General features: G+C 46.7%; 1 protein-coding gene across 3 annotated transcripts in view; it reads left to right on the forward strand.

Moving 5' to 3' along the window:
- The window catches only part of TRIM66 (tripartite motif containing 66), a 55,319-nt gene extending 47,475 nt beyond the window's left edge, over positions 1–7,844 (forward strand). For all 3 annotated transcript variants that reach the window (XM_049650453.1, XM_049650461.1, XM_049650469.1), the window contains 10 exons: positions 980–1,501; positions 1,667–1,859; positions 3,367–3,427; positions 3,869–4,043; positions 4,349–4,638; positions 5,127–5,253; positions 5,580–5,654; positions 6,016–6,168; positions 6,582–6,800; positions 7,548–7,844. In XM_049650453.1, coding sequence (XP_049506410.1) covers positions 980–1,501; positions 1,667–1,859; positions 3,367–3,427; positions 3,869–4,043; positions 4,349–4,638; positions 5,127–5,253; positions 5,580–5,654; positions 6,016–6,168; positions 6,582–6,800; positions 7,548–7,607 — 1,875 coding nt within the window. In that variant the 3' untranslated portion in view covers positions 7,608–7,844. The remainder of the gene's footprint in view (positions 1–979; positions 1,502–1,666; positions 1,860–3,366; positions 3,428–3,868; positions 4,044–4,348; positions 4,639–5,126; positions 5,254–5,579; positions 5,655–6,015; positions 6,169–6,581; positions 6,801–7,547) is intronic.
- The last annotated feature ends 13,682 nt before the right edge of the window (positions 7,845–21,526 follow it).

Genomic DNA, 21,526 nt, shown 5'->3' on the forward strand with positions numbered 1-21,526 from the left:
GAATGAAAAGAGGCTTTGCTCTAAAAAAAATCACAGGTGAGCTGAGTTCAGAAGGGTAAGTGGGACAGGGGCAGGGATAGGACAATGTTCCCTGGAGCAGAAGCAGTCTCTTTGAAAGGGATGAAGATTCTAGGTGGAGGGAAGGCTTGGCTTGTTTCAGGAACTGAAAAATGTGTGAGTGGCTGGAGCTCAGAGAATGGGAGGGTTCAGGGATGAACTGTGGCTGCAGAGCAGGACAGGGGATAAGCCATTGATTTCACAGTTGTCCTGAGTGGTGGAATGCACTGTAGGGCTTTATGCAAAGGAAAAGAATGGCTTTATGCAAAGGAATTAGTTCCCCAGCACTAACTGGGGCTCCCTGAGCCTTGGCATTATCTCAGAAAAGGCCTGAGGCAGATCAGAATTTGAGCCTTCTGAACTTCCTTCCACTTTATGTAACAGAAACTAGTCTATAGGACCCCCAGAAGGGACAAGAAGGCACTAGTGATTTAGTCAGAAGGGAATGTGAAGCTGGAGGGCAGTCCTACAGTCTGACCCTTTGACTAGGTACTGGATAGGGGTTGAGGGGCGTGGGCTAATGGTGGCTGTGTGTGTGTGTGTGTGTGTGTGTGTGTGTGTGTGACGCACGTGCACATGCACACATGCGCATACCACCCTCAGGTCAGGTGGTAGGCTATCTCTCACTCTTCCACACTGTCTTGTCTCTTTTCTCTCTCCCTCCCCCTCTCTCTCTCACACACACACATTCACACACACATGCACGCCAGTGTCCTCAGCCTGTGCCTGCCTCTCTACCAGCCTCCTTGGTGCAGGGGAATGGGAATGGGGACTTCATGTGCTGTGTGAGTTCCCTGCTACTACTAGTCTCTGAGGCCAGGGTGAAATCTGAGCATGGGAGCTCTTGAGGGCTGCATCTTTCTCCTCCTTCCCCCCCATTCCCTGCTAAGAGCCTGACTCTGCCTTGTCTTTGCTCCTGCAGCACTCCACTTCGGTGAGCATCATGGGCTTTTCCAACACACTGGAGATGGAGCTGTCATCTACCAGGCTGGCAAGGACCTTAGAGCCACAGATCCAGAGCGTGAGCAGCCTGCCTGCCGCCCCTTCCCACATGGTACCAAGCCTGCTGAGCAGCACCCCCACAACTGTGTCCAGCCTGATGAGCAGCCAAAACCAGGCTATGCCCAGCCTGACAGTGGGTCATCTGCCGACCATACCCAGCCTTGTGCGCGGCACACCCCAGTCCGTGCCCAGCCTGATGAGTGATTCCTCCCAGGCCATCACAAGCCTAGCAAGTGATCAGTCACAGGCCAGGCCCAACCTGATGTCTGGTCCCACCCAGGCTATGCCAAGTCTGGCGACTTGTCCTCTGCAGAGCATGCCTCCAGCTTCTGACGCGCAACCAGAAAGTGGATCCAGCTGCAGTCCTGGCTCTGGGCGAGCTGTAGGGAGCCTGTGCCCTGGAGATGGGGCTGACCCCTCTCTCGGGAATGCCCTGTGTAAGGTAAGTCCTGGGTAAATACCATTCCACACCCTCTACTCATCACTGGGCAAAAGGGTGGCCGCTGCAGATAAGAGCTTATCCTGGCCTTAGCTTAATAGCTTTATGACCAGTAACAATAAAAATGTCTCATTTCTTTGATTCTTGTTGGCCTTTCGCTTTTGAAAGATGGAAAGTGAGGATTCTACCCGCTTCACTGACTCTCTGAGACAAGACTCCACAACCCCTGGTCTGGATGCTTCCAAGGATTTGGCTATCCCTTCAGAACTAGAGGAGCCAATTAACCTCTCTGTGAAGAAACCCCCACTGGTCCCAGTGATCAACACATCCATGGCTCTGCAACAGTACCGGAACCCAAAAGGTGAGGCTCAAGTCAGTAGCCTGTTATTTGTGCTGGCCACAAACATGAGCTCAGCACTCCCAGGTGACAGAGAGGTCAGGAGACAGGCTCTAGGTGTGAGGGAGCAGTGTTTCTCTCTCTCTCTCTGCTCAGTTCACTTCTTCCCTCTAGAACTGACTTATTGGTACCTGTTCTGTTTTCCTCACTGTGGCCGGGGCTGATCCAGGCATGGCCAAGACTTAGCTCCATGTAACATTCCCATGGAGGTCTGGGTTAGAGGTGGGGGAAGCAGGAAGAACTCATCCCAGAAGGAAGAACTCTTCCCGGGAAGAACTCATCCCAAAACTCATCCCAGAAGGGCTAGCCTTGACAAAATATTTTAGGGAACAGAGCATGTGTGACTTTGGAGTCAGGTAGATCTATCATAGAAAACCAGCTCTGTCTTTTTATGTTTGATCCCGTGTGAGACCCCTAACCTTTCTGAGGTGATTTCTTTCTCTGTAAATGGGGCTAGTGTAACTACTTTGTAGACTACTGGGCCAAATAACTACAGTGAGATCATTTGATGACTTTCTCTGTAGTAACAAGAACTTGCCTTGCACCCAGCAGTCATCTGGATATATGGTGTGCCTCATAGTAAAGAGAATTTGGACTGGTAGAGATTGGCTCTGATTCTCTTCTCAGCTACCTACACCCCTTCTCAAATGGGACTTGCCTTCTTCTGTGGTAGGCGAGGGCTAGCTGGAAAATTTGTAAGCAACTGCCGAGTGAGAATTTGGGACTTTTTCTGTTTAGTGTATGATGTGTGTTTAGTCTGTAATGAACCGTCTATTTCCCATATATGTAATAAATGAAAATGAAATAATTTTCCCCTTGTTTCTTTGCACTGACTGAAAGACTAACTGAACACTGATTGGTTCTTATTAACTGTGTAATAATGGAAACCTGAATTTTAAACAATCAAATTTTTGGACTGTGCTTGCCCAAGGAAAGTGCCTAGGATAGTGCCTGGTGCTGAGTGGGTGCTCACTAAATGCTAGTTTCCTCCTCTCTCCCCACACTGCCCCCTGCCCAGCTACACAGGCTCTACTGCTCTACCCAGGGTAGGGCTACGGGAGCCTCTTGCCTATGTGGTATGAGCTAGATTCTTAGGCAGTACTAGAATATCAGAATTTGGCTGAAAATGCAGAGGCTGGACAGAATGACCCCTGAGAGCACGTAACCCCAGTATATGGGAAACAAGAGATTTCTGAGCTCATTTGGAAGGTGAGAAGCTGGCCCCTCACCCGACCCAACACTCACCCATAGACAGCCTCTGAGTGTTGTTTCTCTTTTTAAAAGAAGGTGGCCTTCTTCTCTCAGGAAGGAGAGCCGTGGTAGGATTGCCACCATTATGAATGATTACACTGTGGGTAACAGTTGTATGATAGGTGTGTGGCCAAAGGTATGAATAGCACATGAATGGAAGGTATGGGTATTGGGCATGTTGTTATAAATGTATGTCACAGGTATTTGTCTTTTGCATTAGAGTATGAGAATTTTAAACAAGGAGCCCTGGAATTGGATACAAAAGGGAACCAGAGTATCAGGTAACAGGCTCTTGGCCCAACCTCCCTCTCCCACCCCTCAACTTCATGTCCTGGGAGGTTGGCACAGAAAGCACACTTGATGACTTCACTAGAAGCAAAAGTTTGCCTGCAACTGTCTTCTTCAACTCCTAGACCCTTGAGTAGGATCTGTGTGGTTGGGAGTCTGGAATGCCTGTGGGAGTCTGGGATGCCTGTGGGAAGCTATCCTGGCTCCTGCACCAGACGGCATGTGCTCTGTGTGAAGTCCTCCCTCTTTAGGAATCCCCTCTTCTTTGAGCAAACAGCTCGCCGGGGGTGGGAGGGAGAAACATGGGCCTGCATGGGGTGGTACTGAGGAGATCTTGAGCAGCAGTTCAGTTGTTGGATCATGGTTGAGCTGACTTAGAGGCTGGGGTCAGAGGAGGCTCCCACTAAGACCCAGGGGTGTCCCTCTTGCCACAGGCCCTTCAACAGCGAGCCTAAGATTCCCTATGTGCGACTGGAGCGGCTCAAGATCTGTGCTGCCTCCTCGGGAGAGATGCCTGTGTTCAAGTTGAAGCCCCAGAAGAATGAGCAGGATGGGAGCTTCCTGCTGATCATCGAGTGTGGCACTGAGTCCTCCAGCATGTCTATTAAGGTACCACTCTGCTCTGTCTTGTCCTTGAGCTTGGCCCACCTTAGGAGCCTCTCTTCTTTCTCCACTTCATTCAGAATTCTGGCTCTGGCCTTGTCCAGAGTCTGAGTGGGGCTGCAGCCTGACCAGACTTGTCCTCGGCAGCCAGGGGCTTGTGAGATGCATATCAGGAGGCTCAGCATTCTTGGGGCTCAGCTGGCCTGGGGGCCTGGAATAAATTGGTGCCCAGGGCTTGTCAGTCCCTCCTCTCCCTCCCTCCACAACTTGTTGGTGCTGTGCTGACTGCTCAGACTCACTTCTTCTCCAAGGTCAGCCAGAACAACATGCCTGATGCCATCCAGGCCCCAAGTCTGGGGGGAAGAAAGGTCACTGTCACTTCTCTGGCGGGGCAGCAGCCACCAGAGGGGGAGGGTGCATCTCCTGAAGAACAAAGACTCATTCCTCGGACCCCTGGAGCCAAGAAGGGGCCCCCTGTACCAATAGAGAATGAGGACTTCTGCGCTGTGTGCCTCAATGGGGGAGAGTTGCTGTGCTGCGATCGCTGCCCCAAAGTGTTCCACCTTTCCTGCCACTTGCCGGCCCTGCTCAGCTTCCCCGGGTGAGTTGTGCCAATCTAGGGCCATTGGCTGCCTAGCAGGGTGATCTTCCAGGGATGACTATTCCAGGCCAGGCCCACAGAGCTCCCTCAAATGGGCTTCCTCCCCTCTCTGGGCCTACATGAATTGCAGGTATGTGAGTCAGTGGCCCTACTGCCTTGTGCCTTCTATGCATAGATAGGAAGGTATTTGAAATTTGAGTGGCTGTTTTTCTTCCTCTGTTCCCAGTTTCTTCCTACACATACAGGTTTGTCCCCATACTCCCCTCTCAGCCCCTTGCTAAATCCAATTTTTTTCTGGATTCACTCCATCCCAAGTTAGTGAATTTCTTTAAAGCTTGTGGTTAGGAAGCCATTCCCTACAGGGCAGGCCTAGGGACTGAGTCTCCCATACCATTCTCTCTCTCTGCCCCCACCTTGGAGCAGAGGGAGAGGGGAGGTGGCTCTGGGCCACCTGCTGATGCCTAATTTGGCCTCATCTGCCTCTGCAGGGGAGACTGGGTATGTACCTTGTGCCGCAGCCTGACCCAGCCCGAGATGGAGTACGACTGTGAGAATGCTCGCTATAATCAGCCTGGAATGCGGGCCACTCCTGGCCTGAGCATCTATGACCAGAAGGTAGGGAGGGGTTTCTGAAAACAAGGTTCCCTGCCTGGGGCAGCCTCCCTGTGCCAGGGGCTGAGGCCTTTCTGAGGGGGATGGGAAGTCTCTCCAGGTATCTCACTGTTGGGCTATGCCTGACAGCTTGGCCCATGGGGGTTTTTGCTATGGATTCCCTTCTGCCAGCTGTCTTCCTCTAGTCTGGCAGGCTGTGCTGTGCCTTAACGTGTTGGCCCACGCCCTGTGGGGCAGAGCTGACGCCGCTGGAGTTATCAGGGTCACTGTCTTCAGTTCTTGAGATGGGGCCAGGCCGAAGTAACGTGCTGCCATTCTGGTTTCTGCAGAAGTGTGAAAAGCTGGTACTGTCCTTGTGCTGCCATAGCCTCAGCCTGCCCTTCCATGAACCTGTCAGCCCGCTGGTAAGGAAGGCTTCCTGTTTCTGCCAGCTCCGAGGGCCCTGGGCCTGGGTGTGAGTCCAAGTGCTACCCTGGGGCAGGCTCAGAGCATGGCCGCTGGAAGTCTGATTAATCCGTGCATGGGCTAGCCGACTCAGTGTGGCCACCGCAGCCCCCCAGCCCAGCTGCTGCTACACCACACCTGACTTGACAGTGAAACATTCCTCCTTCTCCCTTTTTGTCTCCTTTCTTCTCTTTTCTTCTTGCTGCTGTTCTCTTGTGTCCTTTCACATCTGTTTCAACTCATTCTCCATCTCTCCCTCTTTCTTCTCTGTACCTCTACTTCTCTCTTCCTGCTTTGCTTCCCCTTCTTTGCTCCCCCAAGGCTCGGCATTACTACCAGATTATCAAGAGGCCCATGGACCTGTCAATCATTCGGAGGAAGCTGCAAAAGAAGGACCCAGCTCACTACACCACCCCAGAGGAGGTGGTGTCAGACGTCCGCCTCATGTTCTGGAACTGTGCGAAGTTCAATTATGTATGTCTTGCCTGTTTTCCCCCTCCTCTATTTCCCAGTGACCCCAAGACTCATGCCTGGATGGGGGATATCAGGTTTGGTCCTGAGCTGCCATAAGGACATGGGAAACTTTTAGGGTCTCCCGTAGTGAGTGTTTAAAAGCTCTCTCCCACACTTGGGCCTCAGTGTGGACTCAGAAGGAAGAAGGGGGGAATGCTGGTGGTTGGCCCTCTGTGGGTAACTGTCAGGGTCACTTCTACTTGAAGAGATGGTACTAAACTGGTTTGGTCTTGAGTCTTCAGGAGAAAATGTCACATTCTAGACCTCCAGGAAACCTAGCCAGGCTTTGTGCTCTCTGTATAGCTCTTGAGAGACCTGGAAGAGATGGGGTGGTGGATACGGGCCAGACCATCACTGCTCTCCTTCCCCTTCAGCCCGACTCAGAGGTTGCAGAGGCCGGCCGCTGCCTGGAAGTGTTCTTTGAGGGCTGGTTGAAGGAGATCTACCCGGAGAAACGGTTTGCCCAGCCAAGGCAGGAGGACTCAGACTCCGAGGAGGTGTCAAGCGAGAGTGGGTATTCCACTCCGCAGGGTTTCCCATGGCCCCCCTACGTGCAGGAGGGCATCCAACCCAAGAGGCGGCGGCGACATATGGTAAAGAGTTGCTGCCAGCTGGCAGGCAGGTTGTGGGGCCGGTGGGTGGGCAGTCAGGGGGCACCCAAGCAGCGTGTACAGAGCAGCCTAAAGCAAAGCTGCTGGAGGCACAAAGAGTGCTCAGAAGGAACCCTTGCTCCCAAGCCTGTAGTCTAACAGGAAGTCAGGGCAGTGCAGGGCTCATCAAGTCTCATTACCACTGAGGCTTGAAACTCAGAGAGGTGGATGCATCTGCCCAGGGTCACCCAGCAAATTAACAGCAGAATCAGGGTGGGAAGCCAGGTCTCCCGATTCACAGCTCAATGCTGATTCTTCTCCACTGTGGTCCCCGGAAGAAGAGAAACACCTGGTCTCAGGGCCTGGTCTCAAATTCCGTTTGGGAGAAAGGAAGGGATATTTTCAGCCCCTTGGTGTAGAGAAGGAGGGAGAGGTGTTGCTTACAGTAGAGAGACCGCTTCTGATCTGTGTCTGGTCCCACATATGCAGACATGGGACACAGTTCAGTGCTGTTTCATTCCGCTGAAATGTCTTGCCTGCCTGCCTGCTGTGTGCAGCCATCCCCAGTTGTTTACATCACTTGGCCCACCATGTTTAGTGGCTGCAGTGAGTTTTGCTGTTGCATTCCTGGGGCAGAGGAAAACACTTTGGCTCTGGGGAGTCCCAGTCTGGACACTTTGCCTTTGCACGTTAATAAGCACTACCTTTGGTTATTTTGATTCCACACACACATATTTTTTTTTCTTTCAGGAGAATGAAAGAGCAAAAAGAATGTCGTTCCGCCTGGCCAGCAGCATCTCCCAGGTGTGAGAGCTGGTGGTACAGCAAGCACTCTGGCAGCTGGCGCCCCATCCTGTTGACCACTCCTCCTCACCTTTCAGCTCATTCTCTTCAGATCGTGGATGTGAGACAAGTTTTGTCGAGCTGTGTAGTGCTCTTTGCCGTTTGCATCTTACAACATTCATTTGGGAGCCATAGTGCATCCACTACAGAGAAGATTTCAGTAATAAACAGCAAAGAGGGAGGTGTTCCCTATTACCAGAAAAATCAGATGTGTGGGGTCCACTTGACAAGACCAAGTCTGGTCAGGCTTGGGAGGACTTAACTTCCTTGGTGACTGCTCTCTGCTAAGGAGAGCAGACTTTTCTCACCTTTCAGTGTGCAGGGCTCAGGAGCAATGTATCTATCTGAAGTCCTCCTGGGTCCAGAAGAGGGTAAAAGAAGGGAGAGAGGTTCTGACATATGGCAGGCCTGTGATCCCTGGCCCAGCACAGCCAAAGACTGTCACTGTTTGCCTTTGCTTGGCCTGCCAGGACAGGAAGCTGCCCTGGGCAGGGTGATGGAGGCTTCCAGAGGCCATAGGTCTCAATTGGTGCCTATTCGGGTTCTAACGGTTTTCAGGGTATTTGTTTCTCATGCTCCCTGTCCCGATGTTGACTTAGGTGGCCGCTATGAAAGTGCTCTAGGTGGTATGTATGGCATTCTTGACGGGGCCAGGTGGCTGTGCAGGGACCACCGACAGCTTCAGGCTCAGACGTGCAGGCTTAAGGAGATGTCAACTTCAGAGCCTGTCCTCTGTGCCACTTACTTTGGGTTAATAACTCTTCTTTAGTGTCAGAACCTGCCTTCCTAGAAGTGATTGTCAGTGGCCATCCCTTCATTGTCTCCACTCAGAGATCTGGAGCCCGAGTTCTGCTTGGGTAAACCTGAGAGTTGGGTTGGGCAAGGGGAGTGACCCAGAACTGGCTTGCTGTGCTAGGCTTCTCCTCTGTCGTAGAGATCCTAGTTCTCAGCCTTTCCACGTTCGCAGAGCCAAAGATCAGAAGTGAGTTCTCTGACTCGCTCACCCCCAGGCTGTCTGCAGCCCCCAAAAAAGTCAGGACTCTACTGGCAGCCCTTTTCTGTTGGAGGTTGGAGAAGGCCAAAGGGACTGCCAGGAGCGTGGTGTAATCATTCATGGGGGAAGTTCTGTCTAGGGTAGAGAAGAGGAAACTGACAGGTGAGAAGCCAGTGTCCTTCAGTGACTTTGAAGCAACTTCAGGACATCACTTCTCCAAGAATGCAGAAGGAAATGTTCTGGAAGCCATGGGAACAGGAATTCCAGACTCTATCTCAGATGGAGATGGATCTTCATGGTCCGTTGGGGTGTTTGGGGAAGGCTGCATAGGCAGATGCTGGGGGTCAAGCTACTTCCTCAGCCAGGACTTGGTTGAGAAGGACCCTATTGCTGATGGTGTTGGGGGAGCTGCAGACCTGGCACTTCAGTGGGCTGGCTCAGAGACATCACTTTGTCGTGGCTTGGCTTTATTTTTGCTAAAAGATGAAATTTAAGGAAGCTGTTGTTTGTAGGGCCTTTGTTAAGGGGAACATTCTGCTTAGAGGAAGCTCTGCTTTCCTTGTCAGTCGGTGGTGCTGCTCATTTCCTTCGCCACCCAGGCTGAGAGGCCATCCTCCGCCGGCCATTCTTTCACCAGCACCTGCCAGGCTCTCCTGTGCAGACAGGCTTCCATAATCCCGTTTCCCAGTTTGGGGTAACTAAGTCTTTCGTGCTTCACTAGCCAGGCAATCTTTAGACCTAGCCCTCTGTTCTTTGGGGCTCACATGACTCTCTGGCTTAGGCTCTGGCCACTTTCCTTTCAATGTTTGAATCGTTTTCTCTGTTTAGTTGACTTGGCGAGGTTCCCTCTGTAATTACCTCATGAATTCATGCTCTAGGTCATCTTTCCTGTGTTGTGGCCCCCATTTCCACCTTCCCTGAGTGAGAATCATGGTGCTTTGTGTCAGATAGCCAGGTGAGGGCTGTGACAGTCTCAAACCTGACTGAGATCCTTCCACAGGACCAACCGGAGACTACAAATATAAAGCAGAAATACGGGGCTAAATGCTTAGCTCCCCTTTTATTCATGAAGCTCCTAGCTGGGTATAGCCTGCTGGGCCAGGGGATCGTAGTAACGTAGTCAAGAGTCACGTATTCCTTTCCCACCGCAGAGACCCTGCATGCTGAGAGGCCCACTTTTGGCACCTGAGCAGATGTAGGGTATCCTCCCTGCAAGGGTGCAAGGCCATGGCCTGCCACACCACCCCTGCATTGCTTACCCCACACCATTGCCCTCCCCCAGGCTTTTCCTGTGTACTTAGCACCAATGTTTTGTGTCATGGTTTTTGTTTTGTTTTGTTTTGCATGCAGAAAACAGAACATGACTTTTTATAAATTAAAAAAAAAAGCTGCTAGCTGAGTGACTGACTTCAGTGGCTCTTCCTTAACATCTGAGCTGTTCCTGCTTTTGACTCACTCCCACAATGGCCCCTTTTGAAGTCAGGCAAGTCCTTTGGCCCTTGACAAAGTCATGAAATGGAAATACAGCAAGTTCCGGGGCCTCACAGTATAGAATGCAGTCCTAGAGGAGAAGTTGAGCTCCTTGGACGTGGGAGAAACAGGAGAGCCAAGCGGCTTCAGTGGAGGCAAAGGCGGGGGGGGTTTCAGTGCAAACACTGCTGCAGGATGAATTGCAGAGTCCTCTTCCAGAACGTGGGCAGGCTGGCCCTACCTGACTCCTAATAATTGCCAACTATACCCTCTGCAGGTCCTCCTCCCACAGTGGCAGCTGCTGGGCCCTCTGTAGGCTCTGTGCCAGGCAGTCCTCACCATCAGACTCGGTGGGTTCTGGCTCCCTGTGCCCTCTTCTGGTGACAGCTCTTTGCCTTGCTCCTAAGACCTAGACCCCTCCTTATTTGTTCCTGGGCTCCGCTCTGCTCCCTCTCTGACTCCAGGATGCCCCCTGTAGTTTTCCCTTCTGAACCCCCCAACACCTTCTGGATCACCATGCCCTGTGCTTCCTCTTCTGCTTCTCCCTCCCTCCCTGCTGTTTATTTAAATGCCTGCTCCTTTAGCTCAGTTTCCTGACCCTCTCTCTCTTTTTCTTTGTTCTCCCAGTCTTTCAGCCTTCTCCTGGTGGGCTGCTTCCTCTCCCTACCCTGAACCTGTGACCCATCACACACTGACCTTTTTTATCAGCATCCTGAACTTTCTTATCCTCTCCATCTCAAAACTTCCCCTGAAACTGCCAACCATTCTCCATTTTCTGCATCAGCTTATTTGCTGCTCTGTCTTCCTGGGTTGCTAAACATGACAGATTCAGAGTTGACACCCTCAGATGGGCTGTCAGCATTGAATGGGTATCTTTGATGTGATTGCGTTGCTCTCTGTCCACGCCCCTCATCTTTGCTTTCAGCCAACGACTGACCTCATTGCCTATTCACAGAAAAGTCCCTAAAGCAAGAACCTCCTTGCCCATTGGCTCCTTTCTCCTTCCCATCTGTCTGTGTCTACATCCCTCCTCACATCCTTCCCTTTTGCTTCTGTTGGGTGCTCTGTTTCTTGAATCCTGCTGTATGGCCTCCAAGACTTTGCTCTGCCCCTCATCCACTGCCCCATTTGCTGGGGTCTTAACTTCCCTCTCACTGGTGCTCCACATAGCCTACAAACAAGCAAAGGTCTCCCCAAGACTAAAGCAAAACGCTTAGGGTATGTTGCCCCTTATACATTTTCCTTATTAGCCAAGTTTCTTTTTTTTTTTTTTTAATTTTTATTAAAAAAATTTTTTTAACATTTATTTATTTTTGACAGAAACAGAGCATGAGTGGAGGAGGGGCAGAGAGAGAGGGAGACACAGAATCCAAAGACAGCTCCAGGCTCTGAGCTGTCAGCACAGAGCCTGACGTGGGGCTCGAACCCACGAATCACGAGATCATGAGCTGAAGTTGGATGCTCAACTGACTGAGCCACCCAGGAGCTCCCAAGTTTCTTTAAAAAAGGATTTTTTCCATTAGTTCTTCTCAGTCGCTCTTCAACCCTCCACAGTTTTTCATAAAAGTCACCAGTGACCACCCATTGCCAAATAGAAAGAAGACCTTTCAGTCCTCAGCTGTCTGGAACTCTCCACAGCATTTCACACCACTTCACAGCATTTCTACCACTTCCTCTTTGAAATAGCCCCTTCACATGGCCTTTATGACACCATAGGTCCCTGGATTATTCTCTTACCTTTCAGCCACACAGGCTGAGCTTTCCTTAAAATCTTGACAAGGGAACATCCATAGCGCTTTGTGGTCTCTCCCCTTCAGGAATTGGGCCATCAGGAGGAAGTACAGCCTCTCTGCTCCCCACCCTCTAAGTCTCCCATTTTCCTTGAGTCCGTTTCTTCTCCTGGACTCAGTTCTCCCCATGCCAGTCATGTTTATGAACTCTCTAGGGAGGACAGCATCTGTGAGCCCTTCCCTCTGTTTTTCCCAGTGCATGATGGAGACAGGTTTTAGATTTAGTCGCCAAGAGGTCCCATCTAAATCAGCCCACGAATGTGGATTGAGCCTTACCAAGAAACAGTTTGATAAATGGGATTCCCAGGCTGATGGCAGCTCCCAAGTACAAGTTAGAGGCACTTGGGATCATGGTATACCATGTTGCCATGCATGGTTCAGTGAGCTCCTAACCAGGAGGAGGATCCTGGCAGGGGTGAGTGTAATACTCACCAGTAATACTGGTAATACTCTGGTAGAGGGAAAACTGAGAAGTGCTATGATTCATCACTTGCTTGGGGCTCTGCTGAGGTCATCCTGGCCTCTTTAGCCAGGTCTTTCCCATCTGATCACCACCACCTGCTTGCTCCAGTTGTTCCTAGAGCTGGAGGTAGATGGTGGTTGTTTTCTTGGAGGTGGGGAAATATACTAGAAACTTACGTGACTTGAGATGCTGAACACCTAAATTTCACCTCTGCCAGTTATGAGCCATGTGACCTTGGGTACAGTTTCCCCTTCTATAGAGTTGGTGGAGGGGGGAGGGTTGAAAACAGGGATCTCTCAGAGGCTTTATAGCTGGAAAGATGGTGATACTGATTCTAACTCTAAAGCTCAGGCCACACAGGGAACAAGGGAATGTTGGGGAGTCTTGGCCAAGATAGGGCAAAAGGACTCATAGGCCAAACTGAGGTGCTTTGAGGAAAGCAGCTTTGAGCTGCTTCTTGAACTGTATACCCATTCCTCAAGCTGCATCTCTTTCTTGGATATCCAGGTTGAATTCCTCTTAGGCCTTTTTCAGAAGTGGCCATTAGATCCAAAGTGGTTGGGGGCAGGAGGGAGGAATATTGTAAAGGGAAATGTCACTGATCTTAAAAGGACCTACACATTCAAGAACAAATTAAAAAATAACACTTTTCTTTACCAATAATTGTGTCCTGGAGTGTTTCTTCAGTAGCAATGGTTGAACCTACTTCATGGTCTTTTTGCCTCATCATTAAGAGCCCAAGGTGGGGAATAGACTGGGAAGCCTTCTCTCTAGGGAAGAACTCAGCTCTCTGCTTCTTATTGAATGAACACAGCCCATTCCTCAAAATTAAGGCAATGAGGTTGAGGTGGAGTTAGGGGAAAACCACCTGAGTGCCCACCACTTCTAGGCAATGAACACCTCAAGAATGTTCCTTTATCTAGTGCCATTCCCCAGTCACCTAGACTTAGCTGTCTTCTCTGCCCACTCTACGCCAGTGGTGTCTAGCCATTTAGGGTGTAAGGACATTGTTCTGAATATTCATCATTCATTTTAACTGCATAGAATCTGAACCCCTTTCCTATTTGGGTGAATTCCCCACTTCAGGAGTCTTGAGAGGAAGAGCTAACTCCTCACTACAGTAGCTAAATGTACTAAAATCTTGATTTACCATGTCCCTGGTAGCCAGGATACAGTTCTAATGGTAGTCATTAAAATAAGCATGGGGGGGGGGGGTGGTGGCTCAAGGACCACAGAGACTACTTGGTGGTGGTATTGGTTGCAGGTAGGTGAGGTTTTCATGGCAGCAAGAGCAGCAGAACAAGTTGAAGCCCCTGGTGCCTGATGGCAGGGATGGTTCCTACAGCAGACCAGTTAGCTCCTAGTTCTCTCGCCTTTCCAACGGCTCTATGAACTCTCTAAACAAATATTTTAAGAAACTCATTTTCTGCTTAAATTAACCAGAATTGGGTTCTTTTACTTGGAACTAAGCACCCTAACTGATGCAGAAATCTCAGAGAATCTAGTGAAGTCAGGGACCCACTCTCCAAGCTCCAGACCCACATGTCCTATGGTCTATTGGACACCTCCACTTGGGTGTCTCAATGTCACCTGACATACTAGTCAGTCCCTAGCACCCTTAACATATTCTTCTTCAATATTCCCTATCTTGGAAGCCAGGGATGCGGGAAGAAAACCAGGAGGATGTGGTGTCAGAGAAGTTTGTGTTTCAAGGAAGGATGATCATCACTTTTAATATTTAAAATGATACCTGGAAGTCTTCTCTAAACTTATCCCTTTCCAGACTGGCCCAAGTACCTGAAACCTTATCCACACCTCCTCTGAGTTTTCTTCTGTGTTTGTCCTTACTAATTTTCTAAGTACTATCTTTCTCCAGGTCCCAGGGACATCAGCCTGTCCACTCTGACCTCCTCAGTTTCCATGGCAAGCAACTACAGCAAGCCTACTCCCCAGAGCAAGTCCTGTCCTGACAGGCAGGCCTATAGCAGACCTGTTCCTCTTGCACATGTGGCCAATGTACTATTTTATCCACTAGGCAGTAAAGGAGGAGCCTAATCCAGGGCCTGATATAAAAATAAGTACCAAAAAATTAAAAATAGCAAAGTCTAAATAAATACCCAGTGTCTAAGTTTTAACCCTATTAATTTTATAACAATTCCACAATATTTCTCCATGAATGCTGAACCTACAGAGCAGGAGACCCAGCGTACAGCAAGCCCAGGAAGCTTAGGAATATCCTTTTGGTCCAGTGGGCAAATAATGCTCTGTTTTTGGTATAAGAGTGCAGGCTCAACTGCTGTAACAACAAAAGAGACTCCAAAATAAAGGGGCTTAAAAAATAGCAATGTATTTCTTTTTCAGGTGACAGTCTGAGAGGTAAGCAAGAAGTCTTTTTCAGGTGACAGTCTGAGAGGTAAACAAGCAGTTTAAGGTGGGTAGATGGCTCTTCTGTTCGAGGCTATCTAAGAACCCAGGTTCTTTATAAGTTCTGGTGTCACCATTCTCTAGGATTCAACCAGGGATTGAAGTGGTTGACCAGTAGCTTATCTGTGTGCCTGCCTGGAGGAAGGGTAAAGAGAGAGGAAGTGGAGGGCAAGCAGTTTCATTTAAAACCTCTGTCTTGGGAGTTGTATACATTGCTGCTTCTGAAATGCAAATTCGTGAAGCATTCCATATTTTTAAGTATGAGCTTTGAATCAAAGTCATTGTTAGATTTCTTCCATGCATGTATGTGTTCCAGTAACGTCAATGGGATGGTGTTAGAAGAGAGTTGCATGGATAAAATCTGGTTCAGAAAAGAAAAAACACAGAAACAAAAGCCCTGTGTCTTGGAAGTTGTGCACATCACTGCTTCTCAAAATCAGTGGGCCAGATCTTATTCCTGAGACAACATCCAGCCTCAGAGGAGGCTTGGAAACATGAACACCATAGCCTCAGCCAAAGGACTGAGACCTGGTGCTGGTGGAAGCAGTTGCTCTTCTCTAGGGTTCTACTATCCATTTGTTCCAGTGAGTCCCAGGCGTGGCCCACTGACAGGGTCACTTCATGGCAAAGGCTGTGCCAGGGCCATGTCTCTGTGCCTTCTTAAGTTTATTAATTAGCTGAGTGGAGCATTCATCCTCTCTGTCCTAGATAAAATGTATCTCTGGGTAGCCAAATATTTGATGAGGGGAAGTGTCTCTTTCAAAAGTATTCCAGCTAATAATTGAAGGGTTGGTAGTTTGGAATATCACCATTTTCCAACCCCTAATGAATTCATGAATCTGGGTGATGACCACGCATGGCTACCCATATCACCAAAAGAGAGACATCTAGACATTACATGCCTCCTGATTGAAGAACACAATATCACCTATGAAATGCTTCCAAACAGATAGGATCTGAAACTAATCAGGCCTCTAGATCTACCTACCAATTAACAGATGTGGCTCCCACATGACAGAAAATGCAAAGAATAGAGGAACACCTTGAATGACATCACAAGGATACAGTCAGCAAAATTCAGTCTGTGGAACCCATAGGACAAGTGATCTGGTTTTTCAACAAACATATTGCAAGGGGGATAAAAGTGGGATGGACAGGAAACATATGGACTAAAGAGACTTAAAAAGCATATAAATCAATTGTGAAGTATGGAATTTACGTCCTGATTTAAACTAAAAATATCATGAGGCAATTGGGAAAAGCTGAACATTAACAGGATATTTGATGATACCAAAAACTTATTATTTTTCATGTTATTTTTATTTTGTATTTTACATTTTTATTGTTTTAGAGGGTAAGGGTTTGTCTTAGTACAATATTAGAAACAATAAAAAGCCTATAGAAGATGGTTAAATAATTACTAGAACATAATTTTAAATGATATTTAAGGAACTTATAGGACATACTTTAAATGAGACAAAAATTCTCAAAATCTTTGTTTGGACTAAGAATCTGCCCAGAGTAATGAATGCATAAAGGGAGAAGAAAATTCCAAAGTTCTTCTGACTTGAGAAGCCTCTCGAGTATTTCTGGAAGCAGAGACATCAGTTTAAACAATTATCAAAAGAGGAATAAATTATTAATGCAAACAAACAGATTTGCAGATTAGATTACCTTTTATAGAACATCATAACACTCTATGAAGCACAGGATGCTTTTGTATGAATAACATTTCCAAGGCTCACTGAACAACCCTGCTCTGTTTTCTGTTACTATAAATTTTCACGCAGTCTCCACAGTGGATAGGGATGTCTAGAAGATTGTCTAGTCTTTAGTGTTAGTTGGACTAGGTTGATTCTCACTAGCAGCTAGAATGGCCTAAATTTTCAAGTCTGAGCACTAAAATGCTATCATTTTACTTTAAGTCAAAATTTCCTGCCTAAGAAGCTTTAAGTGTATAATAGAAAAGAGAATAACAACTACATAAAGTGCCTGGTCCTTAGATCAAATACTAGATACCAGATCCAAAAACAAACCAACCAACCCAGTTGTAAAGGACATTATTTGGACAAGTGGGAAAATGTTAATATGGGTTGGTAGCTTGTGTTGATATGAAATTTCCTGAGCATGATAATTTGAACTGTGGTTGTAGGGGAGAATGCTAAAGTATTTAGGGACGAAGTGTCATGGTGCATGCAACTCTTAAAGGTTCATAAAAATGATGTGTTATATTACTAAAGTAAATGTGGCAAAAACTTAACAATTGGCAATTGTAGATGAAGGGTGTTTGGGTGTTCATTACACTGTTCTTGGGAGGAGAAGGGCAAATTTAACAAATAGAATATGAGGCATGCATCTAGAATGGCAACAAGGAAAATACTTATGAGATGATGCCAATCAAAAAAAAAGCAGAACACAGAATTATATGTAAAATCAAAGGAAAAAAGATATAAATAGATTGAAATGTTTTCAGTGGTTATATATTAGGGTGGTAGCATTATGGTATATATTAGGGTGGTAGCGTTATGATTTTCCTGCTTTTTCTCCAAACTTTGCACTAAAAGGTTATACTACTTTTACACTTATGCAAATATATAAACTTTTATCATGGTGTGTTTCAAATATCCTGTGTGTCTTAGCTCAGTCCCCCCTTCTCAGAGAGCTTGTCCTAACCACTCAATCTGAAGTGGACCCCAGGCACTTTCTCTCACAACCTTGTTTTATTGTCATCATAGCACTTACTACTATATCGTTTATCTTTTACTTGTTTTCTTGCTTATCGTCTGAGTCACCCCTCATACGATGTAAGCTTCCTGAGAGCGGAAGTCTTGCCCAGACCCTAGAACAGTGCCTGTAGCTGCTCAATGGATATATGTTGAATGAATAACTCAGGTCTTTGTCATCCAGACTCCCATTTTACTGGGGACTCTCAAGTCTTGAGAAGGGGAAGAACTTGTCCAACGTTCCTCACAAGTTAGTGGCGATGTCGAACTAGAACTCAAGCTTTGTGACTCAGATCTCTATACTGTCTTCTTTCAAAATTTCTCAGGCTGAAATAGCTCCTGAACACCAGACAAGTGGCAGGAGTAAAAGAGGATGCACAGAGCATTCCCCTTGTTGCAGTGTGCCAGAAGCCCCATAGGTGGCGCCAGCAGCACTTATGTAGCTCTAGGGAAAGTCTGGAAAAAGTGGTAAAGGCAAACTCCGGAGAGACATTTTGATGAGAAGCGGGATATCTGACAGTCTTAAATTGTCTCTCTACCTATTTCTCATTAGTTGTGAGGGAGAAAAAATATACAGTAATTATACAGAGGAGAAATCCACACCTTGACTGTGTGATCAAAATAACATCAGGGATGAGGGACAGATGGACGTATTGTGAGTCCAGAAGTGATACACTGATGACGGCACATCACTTATATAGTAACGAAGCCCGGAATGCACAACCTGAATCTAATGGGAAATACATCAGACAAGCTAAAAATGAAAAATGTTATGTTAGGGTCAGGGGATAGGGGACAAGATTTTTAAAAATTGTCCTTGTCACTAATGACAAAGAAAAATTGTAAAAATGTTCTAGATTAAAAGAGGCTAAAGAGACATGACAGCTAAATGCAATACCTGAGACTAGACTCAGCTATTGAGTCCTGGGTCCTGTACTGGATGGAGGGCAGGAAATGCTATCAAGGACATTATTGGGTCAACTGACAAAATTGGAATGTGGACAGTAGACTGCATTATTGTATCAATTTAAATATACTATAGCTGATAACTGTACTGGGTTATATAATAGAATATCCTTATTTTTAGGGAGTGTGCACTGGAGTGTTTAGGAGCAAAAGGCCAGAGTGTATGACACTTAATTTTAAAGGGTGCAGGAAAAAAAAACTGTGTGTGTGTATAAATATATAAATATATATTTATTTATTTATAATTTAAAGATATAAAGTATATTATATATTTATATATACTTTATATCTTTGAATTATAAAAATATGTATACATGTATATGTATATGTAGATATAAACAAAGCAAATGGGGTAAAATATTAAGAGGTGAATCTGGGTAAAGATTCCTTTTACTATTTTTTCTTTTTACTATTGGATTTTCTTTTTATTATTTTTATTTTTGCCATTTTTCTGTAAGTTTGAAATTATTTCCAAATATAAATTTACGAAGCAAAACCACATTGAAGGATGGTGGTTCCAGGTGCCTCCCCTGCCCACCCTTCTTTCTGTGGCACAATTCAGAGCTGGTGTCCTGCCTCACTTGTGCGTGACTTCTGCTGTCCCTTTGTTTCAGTCATTTCTCTCCTGAAAAGACTGAGTTTGGCTTCCAGCCTGTGAGGCTGAGGCCTAAGCTGGAAGGGGTGGAACTACTCTGTCCATGGCTGGGAAATGTTGCTGAAGCCTCTGTACGGTGAGTTGGAGAAGCAGTGGAGGGCTCTGAGTCCCGTCTTCACCCCCGACTCTGGTCTCTGGGGCCTGAGGATATCCATGGGGTCAGCTCATTGGAAGCAATCAGGCTCAGGCTAGGTTTACCCAGTCATTCTGAAGAGGCATCTGGTACCTGGGGGGCTCAGTTGGGCTGGGTGTGGCGTGAGCCTTGGCAGTATTGGGACAAGGAGGGCTTTGCTACCCTTTCCCTCTACCTACAGTTCCTTGGAAGAGACACAATTCATTTTCTCTCCTGAGTCTGGCATGCTGGACACCCCTGAATCATTAGGAATCCTTCCAATCTTCCAATGATTTACTTTGCATTAAATCAGCAAAATTGGAGGTCAGGTGATAGGAAGAACATTTGCCCCAGGTCTGACCCTGCACTTCTTTCTGGGATGACTTCTGGTGGTGTTTCCCCCGGGTTCCATACCCAACAAGTAAGAGGGAATTCATCCCTCCAACCCCATGCTGGGCCTGCCTCTCACCCAGATCTTCTCATAGGAGAGGGAGGTCAATCTTTGCAGTCAACTGGAGAAAAATGCAGACAGTCTGGATTAAGGCTCCAGTTCCCTTTTACTCACGTTGTAAGCCAAGCAAAAAGAGATTACTCCCTCTTACCTGAGCTCAGTAAATAAAGTTCTAGACGTGAAATCCCCTAGGCGTAGCCCAAAAATGTTTGAATGAGCTAATCAAACCACCAAATGACTGGTGTTTTCATCATTAAACCACCAGAAGACTCACTGTTAGCTTTAGTTACCCTTTTGGCCAACTTTGTATTGGAGAACGCTGAAGACTGAGGTAATGGCTGACTTGCACCATAGCATGCCACAGGTAAGAGAGGAAGTGATGCCTAATGGTTAGGAGCACAGAGTCAGGATCACCCAGATGGGACTCACCCTTACTAGCTACGTAGTCTTGGACAGGTCGCTCCAACACACAGTACTTCCGTTTCTTTGTCTATAAAATGGGGATGATGATAGGACCTACCTCATGAGGTTGTTGTGAGGATTGAATACATTAGAATATATAAAGCATTTGGGACAGTGCCTGGCATAGAGCTGGTGACATTAGGTGAGTTAGTATAACCTGTATTTTATGAAAACCAAGACACAAATAGGCTGGCACTTTCTTGGTCCTTCAGGGAAGAGTCAACAGAATATTTTTCCATAATATATCAGGTTTGCTACCTGGCTGACAGCAATATATAATCAAGTTGTAAGGTACAACCCAACTTCAAAGTTTGAAAAATGAAAAAATGTGGATTTTAAAATCCATGAACTATAAAGCACTATTTAATTATTTTATTTTTAAATTGAGATATAATTCATACACCATAAAATTCACCCTTTTAAAGTGTACAATTCAGTGTTGTTTAGTGTATTCACAAGGTTGTGCAACCATCACCACTAATTTTAGAGCATTTTCATCACCCTAAAAAGAAACCCCACACCTGTTAGCATTCTCCGCCCATTCCCCACCTTTTCACAGTCTCTGGCAACCACTTAATCTACTCTCCCTATATATAGATTTGCCTATTCTGGACATTTCACATACATGGAATCATGCAATATATGGATGTTTGCATCTGTCTTCTTGCACTTAGCATAATATTTTCAAGGTTTATCTATGTTGTACCATGTATATGTTCTTCGTTCCTTTTTATGGCCAAGTAATATTCCATTGTATGGATACACCAGTGCATATGGCATGAAGTACACATGCAAATTCACTTCTTTTCGTGTGCCCATGGTTTGGCCATGCCATTGTTTGTTCAAAAGACCATTCTCACCCCCCCTTCCCCCCATTGAATTATCTTGGCACTCTTGTCAATTGGTCAGTGATGCATGGGTTTATTTCTGGACTCTCAATTCTATTCCATTGATCTATATGTTTATCCTTATGCCAGCCTGGAAGTCTTAATTAACATAGCTTTATAGTAAATTTTGAAATCAGGAACTGTGAGCCCCCTCCCAACTTTGTTTTTTTTTTAGGTTGTTTTCCCTGCTCTGGATTTCTTGCATCTCCCTATGAATTTTAGGATCAGATTGTCAATTTCTGCAAAAAAAGCAGCTGAGATTTTGATAAGGATCACATTGAATTTGTAGGTGAATTTGGGGAGTATTGCTATCTTAACAATATCAAGTCTTCCAACCCATTGAAACATTAATTTAGTTTTGGTGTATACTAACTTGACTTGAATTGGTTTTATTTGACAAGGAGGCTGGGTCAGACATCCACGGATTATCAGAAAAACTGAGTTAATTGTCAAATGTTTCATTTTGAACTGTGGGGATAAGGTACATTT

The sequence above is a fragment of the Panthera uncia genome, chromosome D1 (genome assembly GCF_023721935.1).
Source record: "Panthera uncia isolate 11264 chromosome D1, Puncia_PCG_1.0, whole genome shotgun sequence".
Lineage (NCBI taxonomy): Eukaryota > Metazoa > Chordata > Mammalia > Carnivora > Felidae > Panthera > Panthera uncia.